Source organism: Diabrotica undecimpunctata, chromosome 7, assembly GCF_040954645.1.
Source record: "Diabrotica undecimpunctata isolate CICGRU chromosome 7, icDiaUnde3, whole genome shotgun sequence".
Lineage (NCBI taxonomy): Eukaryota > Metazoa > Arthropoda > Insecta > Coleoptera > Chrysomelidae > Diabrotica > Diabrotica undecimpunctata.
The window spans coordinates 59856191-59867153 of NC_092809.1; the positions used below are offsets into that span (position 1 = coordinate 59856191).

Here is a 10963-nt window from a genome sequence, read left to right on the forward strand (position 1 = left end):
ATCTATGACATAGATACAATAAGTTTTCTCATATATGAGCAATATTAGTAGGACCTATTATGACAATATTCTTTTCCCTTTTCAATTAGCGTAAATTAGTGATACCACTATATTGATGATGCTAGTCGTTGGATTTTTTGCTTAAAAAAATCATCTTTTTCTAGAATTTTAGTACCTGGAGTTTTAGTATGTTTCATTTTTATTTATTATTACGAGCCCTAACAACTATATAATGAGACAAATTAAAATACAAGCAAAATTTAGATAGTTAAAAGTTTATTTTTTTTCTAATCATGTTTTTTATTGTATTTCTATGTAATTAATTAATTACTAAGCATATGTTCAATCAGTACACAGTTCAGTCAGGCATTTACTTCACTAAGGAGATGCACTGTTTAGAAGTAAATTTATTGCAAATGGATTCTATTTTGGCTTTCCAATTCGTGTAATGACCGTTGTGGGTTATTCGCCTGTGTCTGTTTCATTTTATGCTATACTGTTTCAAATCATTTAGGTCAGGGATGTTAGAAGTCCAAGAAACGACATTTATATTGTGGTTTATACACCAGCCTTTTGTGGTTCTGGCCGTATGAAAAGTTGGTAGCACTCTATTTTAAGGTAGTTGTTGATATTTCGCAACATTTACGGTACCCCTAATAGATTAAAACATTCTAACCCTAAAACTCACATACAACCCTAAATCATCACTCGTTTAGGAAATTTTACGGTCCGTTCCAAACAATCTTTGTGAAAAGCCTCATGCTTAGTGCGAATAACTCGTTTGGAGCAATCATCAACACATACGTCGAATGTAGTTGAATCTTCACTAGAGATTTCTCGGGATCAAGCTTCTACCGTTAAGAAAGTTTAGATTTTTTCCAAATGACCCTGTTTTGTTTTGCTATTAACAATGACTTTTCCTTTGTCTAGAAGAAAATTTGTTAAAATATATTAAACTAGGGATACACTTTTAAGTCGTTACTTGTAATTCCACCTTATAAAACTTTAATTTAATCCAGATTTATGTTTTCACTTGCGACAGCATTCCCTTGCCACATTTAATCAAGTTTCATGATTCCATTCAGCTGTAATTTGCCTTTCTTCCATTTTATTGACAAGTTTTACCAATATTCTCCTATTCCTACCAGAAACTAGTTTTGGACAACCCGTGCTTTTACCTTTTTTTATTTAAAATACTTTGTGTTTCCTCATAATGCTTAATATTCCTCGCTTTAGTTTTAGGAATATTAATTCCATCTGTCACTTCAAGGATTGTTTATTGCGGCAAATATTTTTATTGCCATATATACCACGCACCATTTTATTGAAATAATACAGCCAGGGCCGTTCCTGGCGGGTATGCAATGAATGCTCCGCACGCAGGCGCTAAATATTTGGTTACCATTACGAAAATATTCTCACTTATAAAACAAAAAACTCAATGTTCAGTATTTCCCCGGTAAGCGCTAAAGCAATCACTTCATCCGATTGCTATTCCCTATTATAATACCAAAATTACTAATTAAATTACCACCCTACAATTTTATTAGTGTCAGCACACGACGCGCCGTCTAATGCTGCTTGCCGCTCACTTTTAATGTTTTGTGTTGCCGGCATGCCGCCCGCGTGGTTGTCTTAAGAAAGGATGCGCCCGCCTCTGACGAAATTGTTGTTTGCGCATCAAAGCGTAACGTTTTAATTCAGTCGTTAGATTTTTCTTATATATTACGCTGTTCTGTTCGCAACATCATCATTGTCATTAAAGTTTATTGTAAATTGTAGGTTTAAGGCGGCAAATAAACTGCTAAAAGTGTAATATGTGTTATATAAATGCCATATGTAAAGGTGGCTGAAGTCCTAAGAGGTAATGGTAATGACACTTACCTGTTAGGACAGTAGTTGTCATCTAGGCGCCTGTCAGTAGCAGCCGCAACACTTAGATTAGAAGTTATTGATACACATGTGTTATGTATTCTTGAATAAACAGCTATACTAAAGATATCTAATGTTTATTTTAAGTCATATCTTACAAAAAGTAAGTAAAATAAGTTAACTTATTTATTTAAATAAAATAAAAATAAATAAGTAAAGTAGTAAAATTTAAATTAAATAACAGTTTGAGAACCTTAAAATTATTCTTTGGGCCAGTTAAGTATCAATGTTTATTTACAACCATGTATGTTATGTTGACATTGAAGACCTTTTATAAAAGTTTGAAAACCAAATTTCTAGTCTAATCTATCCAGGAGGAAAGTGACATTTACCCGGATGAAAAGTGTATGACATTAATTTTCCACCCAGGTAAATTTTAATATCCTACGAATAACCAAAATGTTTGTTTAATTTTTTTTTTAATTTGCATTTAATAGATATGGTTCTGAATAAAACAGTACCTATGCAAACCTCGGTGAAAAAGTTTCATTCCTGTCTCAGCGCTATACGCCTTGGTAAACCATGTTTTTCTCTTGATAAGAATGAAGCACTTCAACTCAGTGTATAATACTATATATTGTGAATGTATATAATATACCATTATTTACAACCATATACCTAAAAACGTCACTTCTGAGATTTTTGAGAGTTGGAAAGTTCACCACTTGTGACTGTCTCATTTTCAGATAAAAATTGGTTACCTGTTTAATTTCTGCCCGGGTGAAAATTGGTTATTTACTTTCGACCCCGGTAAAAAGTTTATATGAAAATAACGTTTTCTAATTTTTATTTTAAAAAAATATGACTGTAAATAAAATAGTATAGTAGTAAAGGTTTGCACCTCGCTGGAAATTTCATTTTTGTCTCGAGACTTAAGTTAACTTCGTCTTAAAATACTCTTAATTAACTAATTTCTTGAAGGAAATGAAATATGTTCCACCTCGGTATGTAATACCGTATTTTTTCTCTTCAGAATCGACTGAAATGAGCGAGGGTAGTAGGAAAAAATTATCAGGGGCCGAAAATAGAAAACGCCGACTGCAAATGGAGGCGCAGTGGGAAAAACTTAGTGGATCGCCTGAACAAATTTATAAAACCAAGCTCTTCTTCGCCGAATCCACCACCGTCGCATGAAGAGCAACTGGTTGTCGAGCCAATGGTTATTGACGATCAACAACAATCCACCTCTGAAACGCTTATGCTACTCCCTTACAGTCTCAGCTAAGTAACCCGGTAAATGAAGATAGAGAAAGTGCTGCACTCCTTGCCGATATTAATATTACTGATCGAATCAATTAAGTCATCATTTAATTCAATAAATCGTGACAAAAGGCGCTGTTCAAATCATGGAAAACTTTCCTGTTGATGAAACTGATAGAAAATTCTCATCCACGCAATATTTAAGAAAGTTGCCAAACGGCGAAAAGGTAAAGAGGGACTGGTTGGTGTATTCTAAAAAAATTATTGCCGTATTCTGCATTTTCTGTAAACTTTTTAGCACATTGTCTCATAAATTAACTACCGGCTACTCTAACTGGAGGTACCTTTCTGTTAATATTTCTCGTCATGAAAATAATATGGAACATATGAAAAGCGAGTTTAAATTGCGTTTGAGTAAAGAATGTACTATTGATAAAGAGCAACAAAAATATTATGAAATTGAAAAACAGCGATGGCGTGAAATCATTAAAAGAATGATTTGTATTGTGCAGTATTTAGCTGGCCAAAATTTAGCTTTTAGGGGTGACAGTACGAATCTTTATGAGGCTAATAATGGCAATTTTTTGAAATTAGTTGAAATGATTGCTAAATTCGATCCAATTATGATGGAACACCTGAACAATATTCGAAGGTCTAAAGGGTTGTGCCAAAATATGCCTCATTACCTGAGCAATCACTTCCAAAATGAATTAATTCATTTATTGTTAAGAAATATTCAGAAAGAAATTCTGAGTTGCCTCAGAACAGAAAAATATTACTCAATTATTTTGGATGAATCTCCAGATGCTAGCCATGTTGAGCAGCTGATGGTCATAATTTGCTTCGTTTATTGTTCTCCATATGAAGTCGAAATTAGAGAACACTTTCTGGGTTTTATCAAAGTTTTAAATACTACAGGAGAAGGGCTCTTCAATTTTTTAAAAGAAGAAATATCAAAATTTGAAATAAACCTTGATGACATGAGAGGTCAGGGTTACGACAATGTAACCCTGACAATGATGATTATAATAATCCCAGAGCAATGTTTTTGCCTTGTTCAGCTCACACGTTTAATTTAAGTGACAATGATGCAGCTAAAATTTCATATGAGACTGAAGGTTTTTTTATCAATCATTCAGGAGTTGTTCAATTTTTTTTTCTGCTTCACCCTACAGATGGGACATTTTAAAAAGGAATGTACCAAACTTAACTTTAAAATCAGTAAGTGAAGCACGTTGGGAAAGCAGAGTCAAAGCCCTCTTAGGTTTCAATTCCTCGAAATTTGTAAAAGTTTACATGATTTGGTGGAAGATAATTCAAGAGAAATGAACACGAAAGATTCAGCAAGGTCACGTTCACGTTTCTATTATAATTTGGCATGATGTGTTAACAAAAGTTAATATAGTGAGTAAAATAGTCCAGAATTTAAATGAATGTCATAGAGAAATAAAAAATCTTATTATTTATTTCACTGAAAAAAGGTCAGACAAACATTTCGAGATTTTCATGAATGAGGCTGTAGCAGAAGCTTCAATTTGGGTATGAAGGTGCGAATGAAAGAGTATTCGATCCAAAACAAAAATTGAAGATCAGTTTTTATTTTCAAATTTTGGACACAACAATTCAATCCCTACAAAGACTCTTTGGGGGAATAGATAAGTGCCACGATTTATTTGGATTTTTGGGTAATTTTCAAAATTTAGATTCTGATGTGATTAAAAGATCATGTATGGATTTGGATTTAGCTTTACAAATTCAACATGAAGGAAACGTATGCAAAGATATTGATGGTCTTGATTTGCATAATTCAATTCTGTCATACAAAGTTCTTAACCCAATCACAGACTCTAGCAAAATTTCGGATTCGCCCATAGATATTTTAAATTATATAACAAAGAAAAATTTACAATCCTTGTTTCCAAATCTATTTATTGCCTTGAGAATATTCCTGGCCCTTCCAATTTCGGTGGCATCTGGCGAAAGGAGTTTTTCAAAGCTAAAGCTCATAAAAAATTATTTAAGAACGTCAGTGTGCCAAGAAAGGCTATCAGATTTGGCAGTCATTTCAATTGAAAATAAAATTTGTGAAGCCATTGATCACAATGAAATGATTAATGAGCTTGCATCTGTGAAGGCACGACGTGTCATGTTGTAATTCCAATATTTGTTATTTATAACAATGATGATATAAGAATAATACATATATATATATATATATATATATATATATATATATATGTATATATATATATATATATATATATACATATATATATATATATATATATATATATATATATATATATATATATATATATATGTATTTTCGAACATGGTTCGTTTTATTTTTCTTTTTACATTCATATCAAATTTTCAATCATATCACAAGAACATGTTATGATATACCTAGGTATCTTAAAAACATAATATGGGGGCGCACAAAAAATCCTGCACGCAGGCGCTCACTACCCTAAGAACGGGCCTGAATACACCGATTCATTTAATTTGACAAGAAATTAATTGTAGAATATAGTTTGATGTTTGTTAGAGTGCTGTATTGGCCGGCTGTATTGTTTTCGCAGCTTAATTGTCTTATCATGTGTGATATTTAGCAGTTACTCCATACTGTCCGATTATTTAGTTGCCACTAATTTTTACATATTTTGATGATCCTCCTGACATTAATAGGTTATTCGGATTGCATAAAATAATATTAATTAAATTTTGTGATAACTTAAAAAAAAAAAGAATAAATTATATATTTTTATATGTATATAAATTTGTTATATATTTTAATTTGTCCCATTATATAGTTGTTAAAATTCGTATATTCACTCTTATTAAATTGTATTACGTTTTCTTTCATCCCATAGTTTCTGCATACAATAGTTTTTATTTTTATTTTAGGGTTTTCTCAGAATGGAATGGAAACTATGAAAACTGAACTTGTATGCACTGCAGAACAACAAATATGTTCAAACACTGAAGAAACAACATAAAAAAATTATATTTGTAAATATAAACTTTGTTTTAAGCAATTTAACCAAGCAAATTCTTTGAAACGACATATAAAAACGCACACTGCAGAAAAGCTTTTTAATTGCGAAATTTGTTTTAAACACTTTTCTCGAAAAGATCAGTTGAAAATACATTTGAGATTGCACACTGGGGAAACGCCTTATAAGTGTGAAATTTGTTTTAAGCAGTTTACTCATAAAATTTCTTTGTATTTACATACGAAAGTTCACACTGGAGAACCGCATTACAAGTGCGCAATTTGTTTTAAGCTGTTTACTCAAGCACACAATTTAAAAATTCATTTAAGATTGCACACTGGAGAAAAGCCTTACAAGTGTAAAATTTGTTTAAAACAGTTTGCTCAAAAAAGTACCTTACATTCACATACCCCAGTTCACAGTGGAGAAAAGCCTTACAGCTGCGAAATTTGTTTTAAGCAGTTTGCTCGAGCATGCAGTGTAAAAAAGCATTTAAAAGTGCACACTGGAGAACAGCCTTACATAATATGTGAAATTTGTCTTAAGCAGTTTAGGGACGCAAGTAATTTGAAAACACATTTGAGATATCACACTGGAGAAAAGCCCTACCACTGCAAAATTTGTTTTAAGCAGTTTACTCGAGCACCCGAGTTGAAAAGTCACTTGAGAGTACACACTGGAGAAAAGCTTTACAAGTGTGAAATTTGTTTGAAGCAGTTTGCTTATAAAAGATCTTGTTATCAACATACGAAACTTCACACTGAAAAAAGTCTTACAAGTGCAAAATTTGTTTTAAACAGTCTACTCAACAAGACAGTTTGAAAAGTCATAGTACACACTGGAGGTCAATCTAAATAGTGTGAAATTTGTTTTAAAAAATTTTCCAAACATAAGAAATTACACAACTTTAATGCAACAAAAATCAATTTTTTGTTATCATTAATGGATATTTGTAAGATCGAGAAGAACTTTTTTGTAATTTAGAAAAATTTGGTCAAATATTTTTGAAAAAGTAAATGTAGATTGCAGTATTGATAAATCACATAAAAAAATTGTTTTTTCATGTTATTTTATTTTCGATAAACTTTTATGTGTATATTTTTCAGGTATAAATATATGGCGTATTTTATTTGTATTTTAATTTAACATAGACAATCAGAATATTTAGTGACGGCGTATAAAGTAAGTGAACGAAACATTGCCACCTTAACGTTTAGTTTTAAATAAATCCTACACTTTTAATAATAAATGAGTAGTAAATGTATTTTCTTTAACAATATATTTTAAATATATCAAAAAACTAAATAAAGAATACTTATTTATTGATTTTGCGAATGGCGATATTAGGATTATAGATCTTCCATTATTGCCACCCATGTTGTAACGAAATATTTTGCCTACCATAGAAGTATTAATACAAGGGCTAGAAAATTGAGGGAAGAGAAACTATGGGGGTGGAGAAGGGTAAGCAAAATAATCGCTACTTGTGCGAACGGGCACTCGGGCTTTGGTAGGAGAGCTGGGGTCGTGGATAAGTAAAAGACAAGAGGGTTTGGATTGGGGCAACTACAGAAAAATGAAATAAAGGGTCATAAATCTCTTGGAACAAACAAAAACAAAACGAAACAGGAAACACCTCAAGAAATTTAATATAGGTGCCTAATTATACTTATTACAACCAGCTAGTTGTAACTGGAGATATAATTATCAGAGATGCAAAACATTCAAAATCTTTTTCAAATTAAACTCAAAAAGGGTTAGTTAAAAAAATAAACAAATGTTAAGAAACAAAATTTAACATTTATTTTTGTGTCACCACAAACAGTTACAAAACATAGAGAACATAAAAACACTATATTAATAGTCACAATTAAAAAAAAATACAGAAAAAACTTACAATTGTTAATGGGCGACAATTTGTAGCAGAAATAAATTATTACAAATAAAAAATATCTTTTTAAGTGAAGCTATGCATAGTGGTTAACCTTCTTTAAAAAACAAAAACAAAATCTCAAATATGATTAGGTATTTACCAAATGTCAAAAATAGTGCTAACTGTCATATGTTAATACTAAATTTAAAACAAAACTGAACAAATAAAATGACAGCTAAAAGTCAAACCATAAAATTTACAACTTTAAATATTACAATTTTTTTTGTATGAAAGCAATTATTACTTTTATTTAAAAAATGTCTGCTTTACTTTTAAAATCTGATCACAAAAAAAAGTTACCTGAGTTTCACTGTATAACTTTCAATAACTGGAACAAAAAACTACATCTTCAAACTGTAAAAAAAATATCCCTAAACGGCTGCTTAGGACATTGAGGTTTGAGGTGGAAACTGGCACATTGGACACACCATGTAAACGCTTCTTAAAAACTGGACAATGGAAATGTTGATATATTTATAAACACATTACTTGAGTAAAATACCACTTCTCTAACATATTTGTCGGTTTTCTTTTTGACCGACCTCTAAAACATCTTCATTCTTCCGTTATCTCTGTCAACCTCATCAACTGCACTTAAAACTCAACACTGCTACTATACTGCACATTTTCGAATGACAAAAGACGAAAAAAACAAAAAAAAACATTACGAATTAAAAGAAAAATTCGGACTAACACCGAAACCACTGCCTCTAACAGCGGCTCCACTGAGAGTGACGAAATTATCTAAAAAAAAAATTGCTCACAAAACTTAGAACAAACAAAGCACTTATGGTATAAACTAAACACAACGGAAATTAAGACGTAGATTAATTTGAAAACGCAATATCGGGCGGTTTGAACAAAGAAACATCGAAGAATTTGCGCCTGTGACATAAATAAACAATAAAATGATTCATTATCGGCGGCGGCGACCTAAAGAAAGAACGAAAGATTATATGGGTTTTAAATTGAAGGATACGAACTAAGAAACATTGAAAATATTCTTCGTTATTCTAATGCATATATAAGGGGATTTCAATTAACACATATACGAGGGGACTTCAAAATAAAATGCTACAATGTCAATATTAGGCACTGCAGAACTACAGTTAAAAGTAACACATTTTTCTAAAAAAATAAAGGCAATTAAATATACGCTTATACTACTTACAAAACTGAAAAATATAACTTAAAAACCTTGAGGGCAAGTAAACTTTTCTTTGTCATCTTTAGTCACAGGCCTCGTGAACATAATGATATTACATTATGCACAAGCGCATATCTTCTTTACTGCAGATGTTACAAAGAAAACAATACAAATTCTTCATTACTTGATTTCTTTGTCTTACATCTCATTGCTTTTTTGACAACTTTGATTGGATTCGTCAATTTTGGTATTGGTGCGAACAACTCTTTGGTAACTTGCTGAGCTTTACTGTTTAAAGCGGGCTTTCTCTTTACGGTGGGTAATTTAATTTCCGGTGTAATCAGCAGTCCTGTATCTTAAAAAAACTGTTTAAGCATTTGGAGTCAGAAGTTGTTACTTGATTAGACCCCAGATTATATTTTGTTGTTTCTTTCGTAACCGTATTGTCTTTCTGTTTGTATTTTAATTCAATTAGTGAACTGTCATATTCAGAGCTGCTGCTCCTCTTAGATCTTTTCATAGGTTCATCTTCACTAGAGACATCGTCTAGTGAGTCATCGTGAAGACTAAAATCTGATAATGATTCGCTACTTGAGACAGCCATTGAATGCTTATTTTTTTGTTATTGTGATGTGGGTATTAGTTAAAATAGTTAGGTAATGACTGTGAATATTGATTTACACGATTTTATTAAAAAAGAAAACCATGTGTTACAATTTAACCTAGATCTTACAACAACAAACGTATGTACACAGTATAGACAATAATTAATTATATTGACATTAATCAAAATCAAGTAAACAACAATGTAAAATATCATTCAAAATCACATTTGAACAAAAGCAATTAATTATCAATAGAGAATAGTCCATACTCCTAAATTGCTTTAGCTAATTTCTTTTCATATTCTTTCCCGGTCACTTCTTCAGAATTTACTTTTCCATGTATCTCATCGCAGAACTAATTATGGTTCAAATATAGGTATGATCTGACTTCTCATACATGCAAATCAGTGCTCATGAGATATAATTTGTTTAACTTCTGAAATTTTAAACTACAAAATGATACTTTGTAAACTTAATGTGTACTTGTTTTATACATGTATATTTGATTTTTATCTGTAATTGTATTTATCTACAATGTATTTTTGTCTAATTTTGACAGTGGGTCTGTCACCTTTGTTATTATTAAATAAATAAATAAATGTAATATCTAATGCAACATGTAATAATAAATGAAGTTCATTTAAAAATTTATTTTTTATTTCCACAAATACATTCTTAACATTAACAGGATGACGCTACTTTTAGCACTTTGTACGATTCCGTTAGACATCTAATGTACATCAACAAGGATTGTAAGAAAAAACTCAAAGAAAAATTGTGCTATGAAGTACAGTTATAAAATTATGGAAGGAAAACCATTATTTAAATAAAAAATTCAGAAAACATTCTGTACATGCTACAGAAAAGAAATGTGTCGATAATGTGACAATTGAAAACTACATGGCACTTACATCTAAATTTTGTCCTTCGTTAAATTTAGCTAATTTCATAAATGTTCAAATTTTACAGTCTAGAAAAAAGGCAAGAGGTAGAAGATTCAGTAATCAGTTTAAACAGGATGTCTCTTAATGTACTTCAAGGGGCCAAAAGTTTTACAAAAATGTTTTGTGTAGCAAATTTTGTTTACCCAGCCCTAATATATTATTTAAAAATAATATACCAGACAGCTACTCAAAAAATGTAACTAATT

The 10963-nt window shown here is 31.0% G+C and overlaps 1 protein-coding gene across 1 annotated transcript in view; it reads left to right on the forward strand.

The window, feature by feature from the left end:
- Window positions 1–10643, forward strand: part of LOC140445394 (uncharacterized) — a 132934-nt gene extending 122291 nt beyond the window's left edge. Inside the window, exon 7 of the mRNA XM_072537388.1 lies at window positions 6040–10643. Coding sequence (XP_072393489.1) covers window positions 6040–6131 — 92 coding nt within the window. The 3' untranslated portion in view covers window positions 6132–10643. The remainder of the gene's footprint in view (window positions 1–6039) is intronic.
- The last annotated feature ends 320 nt before the right edge of the window (window positions 10644–10963 follow it).